Source organism: Artibeus jamaicensis, unplaced genomic scaffold, assembly GCF_021234435.1.
Source record: "Artibeus jamaicensis isolate MK-2021 breed Jamaican fruit bat unplaced genomic scaffold, CSHL_Jam_final contig_332, whole genome shotgun sequence".
Classification (NCBI taxonomy): Eukaryota; Metazoa; Chordata; class Mammalia; order Chiroptera; family Phyllostomidae; genus Artibeus; species Artibeus jamaicensis.
The window spans coordinates 19,250,123-19,268,670 of record NW_026521788.1 but is presented as its reverse complement, the minus strand read 5'-3'; the positions used below and the strand labels follow the sequence as shown (position 1 = coordinate 19,268,670).

The window sequence follows — 18,548 nt, the reverse complement described above, 5'->3', positions numbered from 1 at the left end:
CATATTGTCTTTTCTAGGAGTTAGTGAATTTAAAAAGGGAAATAGTGGGCTTTAACACTTTGCCAGCCTGTAATTCAACTTTTTCTTTTTCAAGAAGTTGAAAGAAGAGTTCATTTTTTTCTCTCTTCCACTTAAAGTAAGAAGACACCAGAGAGGTGGTTTGTGGGCTACAGAAAAAAGGAGAGGCTGTCAGAGGCTGTTCTAATTTTCTCATTGGAGACGGGCTCTTCTTTGAATGAGATGATGTGTTGGTTTATACTTCCTATTTTGTTGTATAGGAAGCAAAGAACAATGATTTAAAAGAGGGAGAAAGGAATAAAGAAATCTCCTGGGGAGGAGGAGGTGGGAGCCCTTGAAAAATAAAAATAAAATATAGAGAATTGTCAAGAACATTATGAGTTTATAGTACATCTTCTGCTGGATAGAATAAGATAGAAGCTACTTTTTAATGAAATGAATTATTATTATCTATGGAGATTCTGTTATCAGAAAGTACTGTTGTCAAATGGTTTGCCTCTGCTTGGTCTTACATTCTTGGTCTCTCTGTGCTCCTGGAATTGTCCTTACCCAACTCAAGAACAACCACCAATAATCCCATGAAGGTGAAGCAGCAGAAACTTCAAAAATGCTTTTTTCCAAATGAAAAAACACCATTATCTCTGTTGTCCAGAGATTTCACAGAAACCCACCTGTCAACCAGGAACACTTTGTCTACTTCAATTGTAAGAATTTTGAAAACACACTTGCTGCATCATACTTGTCAAGACCAGCTACATCCAGTGGAGGCTGACTTATAATTACACTGGTAATTTTTTTTGATGAAAGGCCAATGAAGAGGAGTCTTAGGTATTTAATTTTGCATAAATGAATAGGTGGTTACTTATAAAAAGAAGCCTTTGTATTATTAAGCTACTATTTTAAATCCAGTGATCATTAATGGCAATAACTTATAAATAAAGTCAATAATAATTTCTATCATGGGAGGAGATTTTGGATAGTCTTTCACTGGGGAAAGAGGGAACAACAGTGTAGAAGTCATGTGATGATTACCTTTTTTTTTTGCTCAATAACAGTGTCATCTTGCCATAAATGTATTTATAAAGTCAACAAGAGCTCCAAATAGTGATATTGGAGAAGGGATGGCTGAGTAACCTATGCTGATTCAAAGTCCTTGCTATAAGGACCTGATGTGGGAAACAATTCAAATTTTGGTTTAGTTTGGTAATCTTTTGATTCAGTGTGCTGTAGTTGGTGTCTTTACTTGTTAATTGTACATTGAGCTCGTTATTGATAAACTCCTCAACTTAGATAACATCGGGTGGAAGAAACTGTGGGCTTTTTTGAAATGAAAGGTCAAAGACACATTAACATCTAGACTCACTGCCATGTCCCGGAATTGATATAAATGTAAAATGGATCTGGGCTTCTGTAACATAGAGGTACTTATGTCTTTCTAACCCAGACCAAATGTAGAACACTGGCAAACACTGCTGAGTATCATTCTAAGTGCTCTTTGAAAACAATAGCCATTTGCTGTTTTAGCGATAATAAAGCACTTCTCACATTTTCCCTTCCCAGTAACCATGTGAAGTCAACAACATATGCCCGTTTTACATATGGGGAACTTCAAGTTCAGAAAAGCTAATAATTTGTCTGAGATCATTTGATTAGCAAGTGTCAGAGAACCTTGAATCTAAGACTTATACCCTACCATGTATGGTTGTGATATTTTCCTCAAATAAAGAAATATGTTATATAGATTTCTCTGTAGTATTTCTATTGTAGTCTATTCAACTATGCAAAAATCATCAATAATTTTGGGGACTAAGCAAAATTTGGGTTTGAGAGAAACTGTCCCTTTCACCTGTGTTTTTTTAGTTTTCAAGAGTCATTTAATACAAGCTATTTAGCTTTCATTGATTCTGTTTCTCTTATAACATATATAATTCAAATTTACTGATATTATTTTTCATGTTCATAGTATCTTCCAGTTGCCTCTGAGTTTTAATATACATAGCTAAGAGAATACAAGTATAACAAAACAAGTATAGCATTTGCTCTGACCCAAGATCTGAGAATCCAGAGGGAAGGGAATGCAAGAAGAAACACCATTTCTGAAATTTTTATGTCTCGTGGTTCAGTTCCCACGTGCCATGTGTGGAATACATTTTGTGTTAGGCTTCGTGGCCTGATACTTGTTTTTGGTGCTTAATCTAATTCACACTTTAGATAAACTGTTTAAGTTCTCTTCTTGGTCAGTGTCAAAGGAAAAGGAGGTAGTGCATGCACCTACAGCTTCCTAAAAACCCTTGCCAAGTCCGTGAATCTGACTCTGCGTTATCCTTCCCCAGAAGGACAGCATAATCTCATTATCCATGAATCATCGCCTCCTGTACTGTAACATCACCATCTAACAGAACCAGTGTTCAGCAAGCTGGAAATGGGGAGGGAGGAGGAGGGGAGGGGAGGGAGCCGTGGGGCAGAGCACAGGTCACTGGCATGACTGATGGACAACGTGGAGAGTCCTGGAGCCAGAAGGGAAGCTTCCCTCACGTGATAGCTCACACATTCCTACTGACTAGTAAGTAACTGATGCTGATTCTTTCAACATTAATATTAAAGTTTATTCTTCACAGCCTAAATTACATCATATTTCAGTATCCTGCCTATGGAAAATGGTAAAGCATTTCATGGAAATACATCTAATTGGCCAACATCAATGAGTACAAAGGGTTTAAAATATTTCTTATCCACTCTTATTACATCATCCCTTGCTCTTCATTTTTGAGCACTTATTTTGAGCCCTCGGTACCAGTTTTGTGGCCTCTGTTTGAGCATTACTAAATAAGTCGATAGGCAAAATACAGGGTCTGGCACAAATGACACCCCTTGCTCATTACAAAATCTTCTATTACAACACCGTAAGCGTGGAACTCTGCAACGTAACAATATCACACTCAAGCACACCATATGACATTTTAGGTGAAATGTTCAAATTAAACTATAAATTGTTATACCCACATTATTAGCCTACCAACCACAATAAGGCAGGTGCTACTTCTGCCGGACCCTGTATAACTTAAGAAAAATAACACTATCACTATCAATGAGCTCAGTAAGTGCAAATCCGATTCATAGATCAAAAACTAGACATTGTCGACCACATTTCTGTAGATTCAGGAGTTTAAAAAGCTATATAAAAATGTATGGATAGTTGTGGTTAGTCTAACCAGCCACAGGAGGGCACTGCTGCTCCACAGAAATCCAGTTATTGCGCCTCGGCTTAGGTAGTTGACTCACCAAATCAAGAGATGAAAAGGTTTAAATTTGTAGAAAAAAAATGTAATGTAAACCTCCTTAGAAAATATAAACTCATTTAAAAAGCATATATCTTGCATCAGTATTGCTCGGAAGACCGTGGCACGGGGACTATTAACTGCACGCTGCCGTGGCGCTGAGGGTGCCGGGACTGGAAGCCCCAGCGTTTCAGAGACTCCACTGCATTTCCTCTCCGGTGAAGCGCTCATGGACTGACCCCCTGCCTGGATGTTTCTCTGTTCTGTAGTTCAACAGGTCAGGCTGCTTATTTAATTGTTGCTACCTTTGAGGAAAGTCACATACTTCCTGTAAATTTGTACTAGGAAATGGAATATCAATTCTATTCTCCAGTATGCAATGAGTTTGAAATACTAAGGAAAATAGACTTATGATCTGAAGGCCAGAGAGTGCCATGGGGTAGGGGTGAGAGCAACAGCTTTCCAGGAGGAGAACCTGCTCCAGCTGGCTTTGTTAAAATGACAGTGGAGAGTAAGTTATTGTCTAACTCACAAGGATTCTACGTTTGAGCTTAGAAGATACCAAGAACTAGAGAAGCCTTATTCCCAAAAGGGGAAAAGGTTGTGTGTTTTTTTTGCTTTTTTTTTCTTTCTTTTGAATTTCATGTACTGAATCAAAATAGGTTTTCACTATCTTTTATTTTGGTCCTTATTCATCATTAAATCTATAAGGAGTTAAAGTTGTACATTAAAAAATGACTAGCCTTTAAAATATTGGATATTCATTTAATCTTACACACCAAGTAGCTCTGAATTTTAGAAACACTTTTCAATACAGCAAATATATTTTATATATACTAGCAGCACCACAGCATCGAGAATTTATAAGAATAAAAAATAGGAGTGTAAATATGCCTTGCCTAAATTTATTTGGTATCCATGACAAATGAGGCAGAAGGTGAAGCCAAAGAATAGAAGTGGGCTTTTTCACTTTAATACTGAATTTAATTAATACCATAATTTTTAGTACAGAGAAAAATGAGTCTGACCAAAGAAAACTTCTTTTTAGATGTAATTTGTATTTACTGACATTTTATGAAAAATGTAAAATTACAACTTCAGTAAAAAGCATCACAGTAGGCTCAGTCATCCAGTTCATAGTACTGTAAGGAAGTATCTGCATTATTAATCCATTGGGAATCTGTGAAAATTTGCCATGAATAAATATCTAGTCAACAGTTACTGATGGGTAAATGTATTGTAGCTATGCTGCTTTTTTGAACTGCTATCTAGTTTAGTATTTAATTAAAACAAAATCTGCTTTAAATGTTCCTTTTTCTTTATTGCATATAAAAATGTGATTTTTTAAAATAATCTGGCTTCCTTGCAATTATATTTCATGGTGACTTGCCTAGATTGTTGCCTCTCAGCATATGAAAAGCCCCCAAACTACATAAAAATGCTGGTAAAATTAGCCTTCCTTCCTTCCTTCCTTCCTTCCTTCCTTCCTTCCTTCCTTCCTTCCTTCCTTCCTTCCTTCCTTCCTTCCTTCCTTCCTTCCTTCCTTCCTTCTTCCTTCGCTGCAGCATTTCTGTTTTGAAAGAACAGGGACATGGTTTGGCAAGCCAAATTAAACAAAACAGACTTAATGTTGCGATTCCTGATGTATACTCCTGTAATTGAATTGTTTATTTTGGAGGGTGAAAGAGGATACAGACTAAAGGCATTTTTTTCTAAAATCTTAATGAACTGTGGTCAAAGTTACTTAAACACAGAAGCTCTCATCTTTGTGCTGCAGTCAATAAACTTTCACCCACAACGTAAAACCATGCATGCAGCTTGCACATTGCCAGCAGGGTCTGTACAGAATCAAACTGACCGGTGAGTTCACAATACAGATGAGCACAGAGACACAGTCATGTCAGCAACAGGAAAGCAAAGACAAGTGCCAGAGGGTTGGTCTTGTTTCTCTGAGATTTATTTTATACATTTATTAAGGTGCTTTCAAAATCATCCTTTGTAATGAGGTGGTCGGTGGAAAGCATGTCTTGGGCCACGTTCTGTTGACACCTCTAAGTGAGGTGTCAAGTCAGTAGAGGACTACTGTGTGCAGGACACAGAATGGAACACAGTGGGACAGCCTGACAAATCCCCAACAGAAAAACAGAGAAAGCTCATGATTTCACTGACTACAGCAGGGTCCTCGAAAGAACTGGAATGAGAAATGCTGGTAAGCTCCCAACCACATGGGTATAGCAAGCTGCCTTCCCATTTGCAAGCCCCGTCTCTGAAAACTCTGATGTGAGGAGCAGTGGAGAGATTGGCCTCCTCAATTTTGCTTCTTGGCTCCATAGTTACTTGTTTTGGAAATGTAGAGACCAGAAGAGGCTGACAGTGAAACCTCTAGTCTGATTTTACAGGGATGGGTTTCAGAGACAGGGCTTCACGTCTGAAACTTTGTATTTTTACCATTGCCTCACATTTTGCAGTTGTCTACTTTCATTTTAACCTTTCAACACTTTCCCCGCCACTTGCCTTATCATAACTCAGACAGCCCTGCAAATTGCTCCTGCTGTTGCTTTAACCCAACACCATCTTTTGATGGTTTCCTGCAATTTTCTTTTATGCCAAGCATTGTTTCACAGCTCTGTCTCCAAATGTTCCTGTCATCAAGCATTCTCCTGGAGTCAGTTCAAGGTCTGAGTACCTGGGATCATTCACTTTTTCCTTAATTTGCCAGTGATCTGCAAACCTCCTACAACTGTCAATTAGGTTCTACCAGGAAAGCAGCAGATGTGGGGAATTAATTGTAAAAAGTTTTATCTCAAAACTGGTGTGACATTAATGGAATCAATAAAGAGTTTTATACAATAGGCATTGTATGAAACCAGAGTTCAAGCTTCACATCGATCGTGGTATTTAAATTTCAATGGGTTGATTATGTACTAGAGGAAAATGACCAGTGTTATGAATGCACTAAAACGGACAGGGCAGGGCCTTGCCAGCCAAGTGAGAGGGAGAGGGAGTGGGAGGGGCACCATGTTCCCTTTGTAGTCCCCAGAGTTCAATAAAGCACCACTTATTTCCCAGCCTTTAAGAGCGCTTTTACCACAATGGTTCATACCTCGCACTCCCTGGAGCCTGATTTGTTATAGGTGCACGGTCCCGTCCCATTCAGCAGCATCTCGCTGGTCTCCGTGTTGGTGGGTTTATAATCTACATAAAATTCCTGGGTGCCGGGAGTCATTTGTTTTAGAGACTGCCTTTTCTTCTTCCTGTGCCTTCGCATGAGGGAGCGCTGCTGCAGCTGCTTCATGCTCGCAGGGTATCGCTTCCACGACACGTAGATAACGAGCAGGATGACGAGCACGGACAGGAAGAGGGCCACACTCCCTGCGATGATCTTATGGAAAGAGATGTGCTCCGTGTCAGCATCGGTCTCTGGGCTGGGCTCCGTGGCTCCCACTGTGGGGGGCAGAGGGGGCTTGCTCTCGTGTTTCGGCCTGGGGAGCTTGGGCTTGAACGTGGGCTTCGGGAGAGCCCTGGCCACATCAAATCTCTCCGTGGTACTTTTGCCACAGATGCTGTAGTTCTTCACTGCGTCTATCACATTGACCCCTTGCAGCTCTTTGGGACTGGCACAGATAATTGTATTCTCCCTCAGACCTTTAAAACTTTTCAGCCAGTTTACCAGGGAACAAATATTTCTGCTGCATTCCCATATATTCCCAGCAAGACTGATGTCATTGAGGGATATCCAAGAATCCAGAATCTCTTGACCAATAAATGTGAGCTTGTTGGAATCCAAGTTGAGGCGCTGCAGATTCGGGACACACTGGAAAACACTAGGTCCACTAAAAGCTTCAATCTCATTGCCTGATAAATCGAGTCTTTGTAAAGAGCTCCAGGTCCAGGACATGGTTTGTCCTATGACACTGATTTTATTCCACTGCAAGTACAGGTTCTGAAGGCTCACTAACCTTGGGAAAAGGGCCAGGTTGAGCTTGGAAAATTGATTGTGCTCCAGGTGAAGTTCTTTGAGTCTGATCATGCCAGCAAAGACATTCCTGGCTAAACTTCGGATCCGGTTATATCCCAGGTCCAAAAGTTCCAGGTTGCGGCAGTCTTGGAATATGCGCACAGGGATGGTTCTTAGGGAGTTAGACCTTAAATGTAAACTCAGCAGCTTCCTCAAGCCCCGAAACTGTTCAGATCCCAGAGAATGCAGCTGATTATAGGACAGGTCCAAGTTCCGTAAATTTGTCACAGGTCTGAAGGTATTGTTGAGAAAATAGGAGATTCGGTTGGAACTCAGGATCAACTCTTTGAGTCTGCGTATTCCGTTAAAAGCATTCTCATCAATATTGCTGATATGGTTATGGTCAAGGTACAGCCAGGTGAGCTGGTTGAGCCCTTTAAATTGATTGTACTTAAGTTTTTGAAGGCTGTTATAGCGAAGGGACAAACCTAAGCAACCAGCAGATATACTTGAGGGTATCTCCTGTAATTTCTGAGATTCACAATATACCATTTTTCCTTCACACCTGCAGCCCTTAGGGCATCCTCGTTCGGCAGAAGAAAGCATTGTCAGTAAGACAGTGGGAGCTATAACCAGTGCTACAGCTGATCCGCTCAGTAGCCTAATTACATTGAAACCTGAAAATAAAAACAACTCAGAAAAGTTATCCCCCCAAAAAAGAATTCATTTATTTTTAATCAAGCAAGAATAAGCATGTATTTTCTTTTTTAAAAATTTAAATCTAGATAACATTTAACATCAAACAGTCATCTCCTTGTCATTTAAAGAGAATAGTCTCTAGGTTTTTTTTTTTAATAGTTAAGCAACAAACGTGTTCACTAAGCAATTGAATCTGTAGTCTTAGAGCAGAGCAAGATATCTAAAATAATTAAGGCAGAAGTAATACACAGACTAGAGGATTTTTTGTTTTTGTTTTTGTTTTTTTTTAAGAAGGAAAGAAGAAAAATGACAAAACATACCCATCCTTTGTATTGTTCAAAGGTCGTCCTTAGGTCTTTTGCTTTGGCTTAGGGGCCGCTTGCATGACAGCCCCTGTCAGTTGCACTGTAGTGAGTCAGGGCTCGCTGACACCCAGGAAGAAAAATTGGACCCCTTGGGAGATGAACCGATTTTGGAACATTATTCTCTGCCAGCCACGCGGAACACTCCAAGAACAAATAAATCCCCACTCCGCCTTTGCAGCAAAACATCAAAATCTTCCTAGGTGATAGGATCTTCATGGATATTATGTTTTTGCATCTTTACAGTTTTGGGGGGTGAGGGTGTAAAAAAAAAAACAACTGGCTTCTACAGTTTCTTCTTATCGGAAAGCATGATGTATTCCTCCAGGCAATGTGGGGCTACCTGAGCTGCCACATCTGTATTCCATAGCCCAGCATTTCTCGTGGTGAGCACCCAGTTCAGCCACAGAGCTGCGTCGGAGCCCAGGAGGCAGGAGAGCCCTGTAGCGCGCACACGCTCAGCTCACTTCTGCAGACTGTCATTCTGAAAGCTGCTCGGACTGTTGCTTTGGTTTCAGTGAATGCAGTCTTATGTAAAGCTGCCCCCAGTGGTGAAGAACATTATGGGCATGTGCAGAAATGTCTCTCCTTTATCTTGCAAATGAGCAGGCTCTCTGCTGGAAAATGAATGATTGTTTTGGGTGGCTCGGTAAGAACTGAATGGTCACCTTAATCAATAACTAGCAACATTTTCTGTAATTTCCAAGTCTTGTTTTACAATCTGGCAACGTCTTTATTGTCTGCATCCACTTAATCGCTAAACGTGGGCTGCACGGAGTTTTTCTGAAGCTTGACATTAAGTTCACAGACCGAATGTCAATTTTTCTTAACCTCAGTGTAGGCTTTGAACTGGGATTTAGGAAATGAATTATTGAGCTTTCCATAGAGAAACACGGACTGCCTGCCCATTTGACCTATTGGAGTCAGTGTTTATATCGTATTATGCAAGGTGTCTCGGGATGCTGGAACACATACATTTTGAAAAGGAGAAAGCTAATGACATATAAATCCATGCGTCCCATAGCTTTTCTGGTTTTCCTACAGAAGACATCATTGCTTTACTGGCTTGTGGCTTGGTTTGCAGTTGCTTTGGTTTTTGTCCTTTTATTTTTTTAAAAATTAGAAGAGAAATAAACCATTTTTTAGTGTGAGTCGAAGAAGCAAGAGATCATTTGGCTCAGTTTTCTGATGCTGCTATGTATATATTAAATCTTACATATTTAAATGTTACACTAATATTTATTGAGTACTTTCTAAGTACTTTGAATAGGGTATCCTGTTTCATCTTTAAATAGTATTGTGATGTGGGTCCCACTATTACCTTATTTTAAAGATGAGGGAACTAAAACTTGGAGAGGTAATTTGCTCAAGGTCATACTGCAGGCAGGTAGTAGGACTGAGATTCAGAACAATGCCTCTGTGGTGCTTAAACCTCTAACAACCTGATGATCCACTCAACAACATTGTTATCTTCATGTTAAAACGATTGAAATGAAAATTAGCCTGACTGAGGCATTGGGTCAGGGAAACTGTGATTTTGAAAAAAAATCCTTGCTTCCTAGAATAATACTTTGGTATAAACTGTTTTGGTATGTCTTTTAAAGAAGTATTGTAAACACTGAGGAGGGGGGCAGTTTCATGGAGAACATGGGTTTCCATACCTTAGTTCAAATCCTGGGTAACATGTACCAGCTCTGTAACCTCCAGTAGGTTACTTATCATTTCTATGCCTCAGTTTTCTCTTCTACAAAGTGGACACAATAATAAAACCCCATTTCACAGAGGGTTGAAAATTATATCATCTTAAGATCTTTAAAGTACTGAGAATAGCATGTGATACATAATAAGCCTGCATCAGCTGAATATCAACTGATAGTGCATGTTGTTTAATATTAAATGTTGACTATGCCGATCATCATTAACCGGAACTACATTAGTGAATATTTTTTATCTTGTTCTAAGATTCACTTGGTCTTGCCCTCTTTGATAAGAAAACATCCTAGGTCTCCATTATCTCAAATTTATCTTTAAAAATGAATCTTTTGGATCTATGGGCCATACTTTTTAATTAATGTTGGATTCTTTTCTTCCCCAAAGCAGAATATGGTAATATCTGCCCTATAGTAAAACCATTTTTGTTTAAAATAAATGGAATACTTTTAAAAGTCTGCTTTGTTAGTCGGTCAGAGAATTAACTGTGGAAAACCCTGGAGAACTTTCATATTATTTAAAGATGAGAACTTTGGAAACAGTCATGAAAATCAAGAGGTCCCACAGATGTAGTTCAGTGAAAAACACCCATTCCTTAGATAGTATGCTATGAATAGGGTAGTGGTTTCCCCCCAAATGTTATGAATGTGTATAAAATACCTAGAGAGCTTGTTCAAAAGATGGATTTCCCAATCCCTCCCTCAAGAGTCTCATTCAAAGGGCTGGAAGAGTCTGTGCTTGTGACGCCTCTGATGGACAACGGGGTTGAAGAACTGCGCTGCACGGGGATGATTTAAAGTATTCCTGGAGTGGGAGGAGAGGTTGTACAAACTTACACATTGTGATCTAAACTCCCTGGGGACAAAGACGTTGTTTTGTCTACTTCAGTGTCCCTAATACCCAGAACAGCACTTGGCACATTATAGATGATCAATACATATTTACTGAATAAATACACCTTTATGGGGGTTACAAGGACATTTGATGTAAAATAAACTGGTATTGTAATGCTAGTCTTATGTACATGGGATCGAACCCTGCAGAGTTCCTAAACCAGTGTGACTGGATACAAGTTTGGAGAATTTCTTTTTTCAATAATGTGTGTGAAAAGGCAAGAAACTGGGAAGTGGAAACATGTAAATGGTCAGCAACTGATCATCACTTTTCATGTAGTTAAACCATAGATTTTCAGAGTTAAACCATAGATTTTATAAGAATAGTAAGTATACTTTTGAGTATTACCTATAGCTCATTTCAGCTTTTATCATCTAACATCCCCAACGAGGGCTGATAATCTGTATCTATTAAAAAAAAAGGAAAGGGACCCTGGGTAGTGTAGTTCAGTGGTTTGAGTGTTGGCCTGTGAAATTGGCTGGTTCAATTCCCAGTCAGGGCACATGCTTGGGTTGCAGGCCAGGTCCCAAGTAGGGGACACATGAGAGGCAGCCACACATTGATGTCTCTCTCCCACTCTTTCTCCTTCCCTTCCCCTATTTCTAAAAAAATAAAGTCTTAAAAAATAGAAAAGACTAAAGAGAATCAATATTTATAATCCCTTTCTTGCATCTCTGTTGTTTAAAAGCCCCTGGTTTTTCCTCTCACTACCCTTGCATCTCCATGGCAGTAGCCATCAAGACGCCTGTTTTAAACTAATAGCTGCCCAGGGCCACGCCAGGACGGCTGGAGGCCTCACCAACTTTGTGCTTCTTATTCTTTTCTCATTCCCTAATGATGGAAGTACAGTGGAACCCACTGAGAATGTTATCCTCTCGCTGCCTTTTTGGGGGGAGAAATTTTGGATTATCTATGGTGAGTAACACTCTGTGCTGTGCTACACACCTTGCCCTTAGTTTTCAGACATTTTTCTGGTATTTAGGCTTCTGATTTTTGTCTAGCTCCGTAGTTTTGACGTCACTCTTTAGATCTCATAATTGTTAATTCCTCTTACTGCTGACCATTGTTCTTTTTCTCAATGTGATCAGTAGCTGTTGCTGAGGTGGATCTGATTTCAGACACTTTGTATGGCCTCTGCCTTGGCTGTAGTCCTTAATCTGGGATCACTAGCAAGCCTGCCCTGGTTCAAGGTAATGAAGTGTTTGAAGGGGAAGACCATCATGAGGCTCGCAGAGAGATATCCAAAAATAAAGTAATGCAATTCTACGTTAGACTGAATATTTGGGACTGCAGAAGTTGCTCCTAAAACATAGTCTCTGAAAAGAAGAAGAAAAAAAGCACCTTAACATTCTAAAAGATTTTAATAATTTGCTGGTGTATTTTTCAAAGTTTATTCTTTTTTTACTCATTGACTACATCAAGATGATCATTTCTTATGTGCTTTCAACAGAAGCAAAATTGTACTACATTATATATTTAGCAAATTCATTTGCACATAATACCACCTACAGAACAAACCATAAACTACCTGACAAGTTAAATTTCCCCAATGAATCTAGGGCCCTAAAGATTTATGCAATTATAAAACATAGTGTCATGTATCTCAAGTCTTTTTTTAAAATTCTACTTACAGTACTTCACATAGCTTAATATGTTTTGTTTAAATTGGGTAAATAAATCCAATCTCAGTATATAATGCCAAATTTCAAAACAATATGAAACTGAATTGCCAACTATAAACTTAGGCTTAAAGAGGATGAGCTGATATATTAACAATGGGTTGGCCTCAGAGATTTTACTTATTTAAAAAATACGAGCTTGGATACCTGCTGTATACCAGACACTGTTTCAGACACTTGGAGCACATCAGTGTACAAAACAGAGATCTAAGCATGTGAATCTAAATGGGTAAAAAGGACAACTAAAACATAAATACAAATTGTATATTATGGGGCCATGTGACTATAGGAAAAATAAAATTAAGAAGGACAGGGAAGATTATAGGTACTGAATGAGGTAGATGAAATTTTAAATAGGATGGTTAGGGCTACTAAGAAAGTGGCTTGAGTAAGCCCTTGAAGGGCATGAGGTTCTTAGCGTTGTATATATGGAAGTGGCCAGTGCATAGGTCTTCAGGTGAGAGCAGATCACCCGCTCAACATACAGCAATGAGGCCAGTCAGTCTAGAGGAGAGAGAACAAGAGGTACAGCAACTGGAGGTGAGGTCAGAGAGGTGCTGGACTATGGAGGGCTTTGTCCGCCATGGGAAGAACTGTGGCTTTATTCTGGAGAGAGCTGGAAGCCAACTTAATATTGTACGCAGAGTAAAGATATGGTCAATTTGCTTATTGAAAGGATCACTTGTGCTGCTGTTGTGGGAATAGATTCTAAAAAGACAAGAGGTGAAGCATGCAGGCTAGTGCGGAGACTGTCGTATCAATCCAGGATAGAGATGATGGGGACTTGGATGGCTGTGGTGGTGTGTGTATGGGAAGAACTGGTTAGATTCTGGGCCTGTGTTCAGGCAACACCAACAGGAGTTTTCTAATGGATTAAAAGTGGAGCTATGAGATAAAGAGAGAAATTAAAGATGATTCCTACTTTTACGGGCCGAGCAACTGGAGGGATTGGTGGAGCCGTTCACTGCTTCCAAGGGTCAAGCGTTGGGAATAAGATCAAGGTTCAACACATTTGAATTAAGTTCAAATTTGGCTCTCGCTTTTCTTCAATTTTATGAGACTTTAATTTTTGAAAACATCTTCTTGATATTAGGCTTCAAAGCACCACAATATATTTTAACATATTTTATAAGAAGTTTAGCAAAATTAGCCACTAGACAACAGCAACATGGGTTTATATTTAGATGGTCCAGACAGATATGTTCGCATACGGCTGGGAGAACAATTGTACCAGAAGCTTTGATGAAAACCGACAATCACATAAAGCCAGATATGGGAACTGAGCACTACAGAAAATAACTGTGGTACAGCCCAAATGTCATTCTAAAATCATTTAGAGAGTGATATATAGTTTTAATTGCATATGACAGTTGACATTTAGAATTTAGAACTGATAATGGCCAGACTTCTCAGGATCTCAGTTTGCTTATGTGCAAAATGGGGCTCATAAAACCTGTACTATAATCTCTAAGGCTTTTATTTAGGATAAGTTTTTCTAATTCATATGTCATAATATCATAGTCTATAAAGTACTATAAAATATGTCTAGGATCAGAGCACCTATGAGAAAATTATTTTGCTTTTGATTCTATCTAGGTTCTTTGGTCATGAGCATATTCAGGAATGAACATACCAGGGGGGTCCTCAAAAACCAGAATTATCTTCAGAGGGCAGGCCCCTTGTAGTACAGGTTTCCCTGCTAAGAGAGTGTTCTAGGGGTCCATCTGTATCAGGGCACCAGCTGGCATTGTTGTGAGAGGCTGCATTCAGCTTCTGTGAATTTTCTTGAAGACTCTTTCAACACGTTTGCCCATTTCCTGATGGGTGTTTTACGAGCAAACATGCCCACACCACACTGAGTGTTCAGTAGTTTTTTAGCAGAATGGCATGACCCCAGTGCCCCACCCTCCCTATTCACCTGATCTCATCCCCAAGTGATTTTTTTTATTTCCCTGGGTGAAAGAAGTCCTCAAAGGGAAACATTTTGCCCATGTGGAAGAGGTGAAACAAAAAAATGGCAGAAGCACTAAAAGCACTCAAAATTGAGTTCAGAACTTTTGAGCAGTGGAAAAAAAGTCTTGATGAGTATATTGCATCAAATGGAGAGTACCTTGAAAGTGACTGAAGTTTTAATGTGTAAAAATAAACACACAACTTTTTAATAAATAAATTCTGGGTGTTTTGGGCCCCCCTTCATATATCGAGGGTCACTAACATAAGCAAGGGCAGAGTTAGAATTTACTAATATTATTGAAAAGTTCTTCATGATTACCTTTCCACTATAATTTTAATAACACAACTATTTATTATATGACATACATCACTGACATTTTATGCTGTAGCTCATAAAGTGCTTTCACCAATAAATGTACTTGATCTAGATATTGTAAAGAGCTTAATGTTTGTGACTTGGTTATTCTGTCATGTAATAGGGTTATCAGAATGCTAACAGTTTCCTGTCGCTATGAATTTTTTTAAAATTTGTAGTTGGTTAGAATACTCATATGCATTTGTGCATTTGTAATTATATTCTGATTTTTCATCAGAGCATCGACACATCTCTGAAATACCCTTGGTTTCCATCTGCTTGCTTCAAGGGGTCCATTAAAAACACTGTCTGGTCACATATGGTTCTCAGCGAACATCTCTGACTTAATGTTCCAGGTCTAATCATTAAAATGGTTTCTCAGTGTCTATATAGAACGAGGCAAATTCAAGTGAAGGAGACCTTACAAGATTATCCAACAGGTCTGCTTCTCCTTCACCTGAAGAAGCATTTGTGCTACAGCATTGATCCATATTCACAGGCTTCACTGTAGTCCCCGCTGTCCCTTCCTGTGAGGTAGCCCTCAGCTAAATTTGGGGACAGGAAAAAACAGACTCTTAAAGTGCAACACTTAGAGGTGGATTTCGGAACACTGAAAGGACTACATGACTTTGAAGAAATAACTTTATTTTTAAGTGGATATCTAAAAACACCCAAAAGTGGAGAGAATAGTATAAATAACATCAGCTTAACAGTGATCAATATTTCACTAATTTTGTTTTGGCTCTCCCCACCTCCCTTCCTACATATACATACTTTTGGGGGAACATTGTAAAAGCAAATCTCAGGAATCATGTTACTTTAGCCACCTATGTTTTTCGTATGCAGCTCTAACCAACAAAGACTTTTTTTTTAACCATCCAGCATTATTATACTTAACAAAATTAACTATGTGTCCTTAAATTTGGTTTGTTGTCAAGATCTAGGCAAAAGCCAAACACTGTATTTGGTTCTCATGTTTCCAAAGCCTCGTTAATATTTTTAATGCCATTGATTTGTTGGGAGGTACGAGACCATGGGACTGCAGCTTGTTCCATGTCCTGCATTTGCTGCTGCCTCCCCTTGTGTCATTTAACCTGCAAGGGGTGGGTTTTAATGGCATATTATGTTGAGCAAGGGCCCATTGATTAAATTAAGGAGAATGTCCAGCCCCAGGTGCATACTTGGGCACCTATTCACTCTTGGTAGCAAATTTGAGACTTGTAGAAATTTTGAATAATAAGGGATTTAGAGCTTGGAGGAAAATATGTACTTTTAGTTTGTGGTGTTTATGCTATCACAGAATTGAATAATGGAGTCAACTGGCAAGGTTGGGAGCACAGATTAATATTAAGGTTCCAAGAATGCCTGTCGGTTTAACTTTCCTATTTACCAGAATTTCTGCTCTTCACAGCCCAGCACACCTGCCTTTTTGCCCATCGTTAGCAAAAACAATTATTTGGTGTTTCTCCATAAATGAACGTGTTGATTTTGTATTAACATTGAAGTACTTTTATAACAAAAGCTCAAAAATGTCCTGTCAAAAACAGCAATGAAAATTTATATGCCATTATTTGTCCTGAGAGAAATCGGTTTTCTAGCTTTTCACCGAGAGCAGATTCCATGAAGGAGCATGTGGTACTAGTCAAACTGTAAAATTTATACTCCTATATATATTCCCAAACTTCTTATGATTTCTCATCATGGAACAAAGGAGTTTTAGATGAAAGTCTCTTTACAAAATTTCCACATTAATATTTGATATTTTACTTTACCTGGATGGCTGTTCTTTGAATATAAAGTCAATGCTGTTTAAATAGTATCATAATAAACATTTTGCTGTATTTGCTTCACTGTATTCTGATGTAACAAGAATTTTCTTTCCAAAACATTTTTGCCTTAGTCCATTTGGGCTGCTACAACAGAATATAGGCGGGGTAGTTTATCAACAACAGAGATGTATTTCTCACTGCTTTGGAGGCTGGGCGGCGGGAGGTGGAGACGCTGGCAGGCGCCCTGCCTGGTGAGGGCCTGCTTCCTGGTTCCTATGTAGATGGCTATCTTCTCTCTGTGATTTCACGTGGCATAAGGGACAAAGGAGCCCTCAGGGGTCTCTTTTATATAATGGCCCTGATCCCTTTCTGAGGGATCTGTCTCCTGATCTAATCACCCCAAAGGCCCCACCTCCAGATACCATCAGGTGGGGGTTAGGTTTCAACAAATGAATTGTGGGGGTGGGGGCGGGGCACAAGCATGCTGTCTGTAACATTGTCTTTTTATTTAAAGCACTGTGTATAATAGTTTCAGTTGGGTACAGTAGTCTTTGTTTTTTAATTTCCTTTCTGACAAATGTATCAGCATTATGAATTAAATTCCCCAACCACCAGGCAGAAAAAGGTAATACAAATCTTGATTTGGATAAACAGGCCTGACGCTCTGTTGTTTAGTTCAGTATTTTTTCTGAGATGTCTGGTTTTGTTTTTTGCTGCAAACCTAAGAGATAGAGTTATGAAAGCAGAAAAACATTTTGTAGGTTTGCAGTAGCAGTGACTAGGAGCCCGAGCATCCTCATTTTACAGTAAAATATATTGGCCTATTTGGGGACTCTTCACCTGGGCTGGGGAACCCTTCTCTATAGCAGTGCTTACTCGTGATTGCAAAGTAGTTCCTTGGTGAGTGTGGGGAACACTGTGGATCCCTTGTGGCTGCCAGCAGCGCCCCCATGTGGCCACAGTGCGGTCTAGGCAGAAATCAGCTTAGTCCCTGTAAACCAAGGGTCCTTGATATAAAGAAAATTTTTTTTATCTGCTATTGGTTTGAGAAGTTCTTTACTTAACAAATGTTTGTCAAGCTCTCTTACTGCCCCTGATGCTGGGGATGCAGCGATGAACAAGACGAAGTGCCCGCCATCAGAGGACTTGCGTTCTAGTTAGTGGGGTAATAAAACATAAACATCTCAGACACGCATTACGATGTCAACTGCAGATAAGTGCCACGAAGGAAGAGCGTGGAAGAGCAGGGCTGGTGACAGTGTGATGGAGTGGTCAGGCGATCCCCTTGTGAGTTCTCCTCACTGGGAACAGGCAGGACGCAGCCCGTGTCACTGTCCTCTCCGATCTAATCTCTCTTTGATGTTTTTATTGATCACCAGCAAGACGTGCAGCGGCTGGAGGCAGTGGCTGCCCCTGCCTCTGACACTTCAGCCCAGGGGCGGACATACTCTCTTTTTGGAACAAGTAGCACAGCTGAAAGTTTAAACACAATTTTAAGAATTTTTTTAAAGGTAAAGAAATTTAAGAGATAACTAACGTAGAAACATGACTGATAAAATGAGTCTGCCCAGAGTTGCCTTTTCAATCCAGTCATTTGACTGGGGCTTGGCACCAGGAATATTTGCTGCATCAGAGGTGGCCCCGCCCACTCAGAGACAGGTGCAGGCGCATGGGCGCTATCACAACCCAAGCCCAGTGTCCACACACGGTCACACACATACACACACACACACACACACACACACACACACACACACACACACACATGATGAAAGGAGAAGCACCTCTCTCCACAAGTGCCTCCTTACCTTTTTCTCGGTGATTTTCTTTCTTATCACCCGTTCTTCTTCCCTTCTGCCTATGGCGACCCATT

The 18,548-nt window shown here is 39.7% G+C and overlaps 2 protein-coding genes across 6 annotated transcripts in view; one reads left to right on the top strand and one right to left on the bottom strand.

Moving 5' to 3' along the window:
• Window positions 1–18,548, top strand: part of CTNNA3 (catenin alpha 3) — a 1,563,160-nt gene that overhangs the window by 702,230 nt on the left and 842,382 nt on the right. The window lies entirely within an intron of this gene.
• Window positions 6,394–18,547, bottom strand: LRRTM3 (leucine rich repeat transmembrane neuronal 3). The gene is made up of 2 exons (XM_053664026.1): window positions 18,484–18,547; window positions 6,394–7,931 (listed from the first exon to the last, which is right to left on the bottom strand). The coding sequence occupies exons 1-2, from the start codon at window positions 18,545–18,547 to the stop codon at window positions 6,394–6,396; spliced, it is 1,602 nt and encodes a 533-aa protein (XP_053520001.1).

Excerpts from the sequence above, each read along its gene's own strand:
- LRRTM3 (XM_053664026.1), bottom strand. The coding sequence starts at position 18,547 with ATGGGTCGCCATAGGCAGAAGGGAAGAAGAACGGGTGATAAGAAAGAA. Across the intron at positions 7,932-18,483 it reads AGAAAATCACCGAGAAAAAG|GTTTCAATGTAATTAGGCTA; the intron begins GTAAGGAGGCAC and ends TTTTATTTTCAG.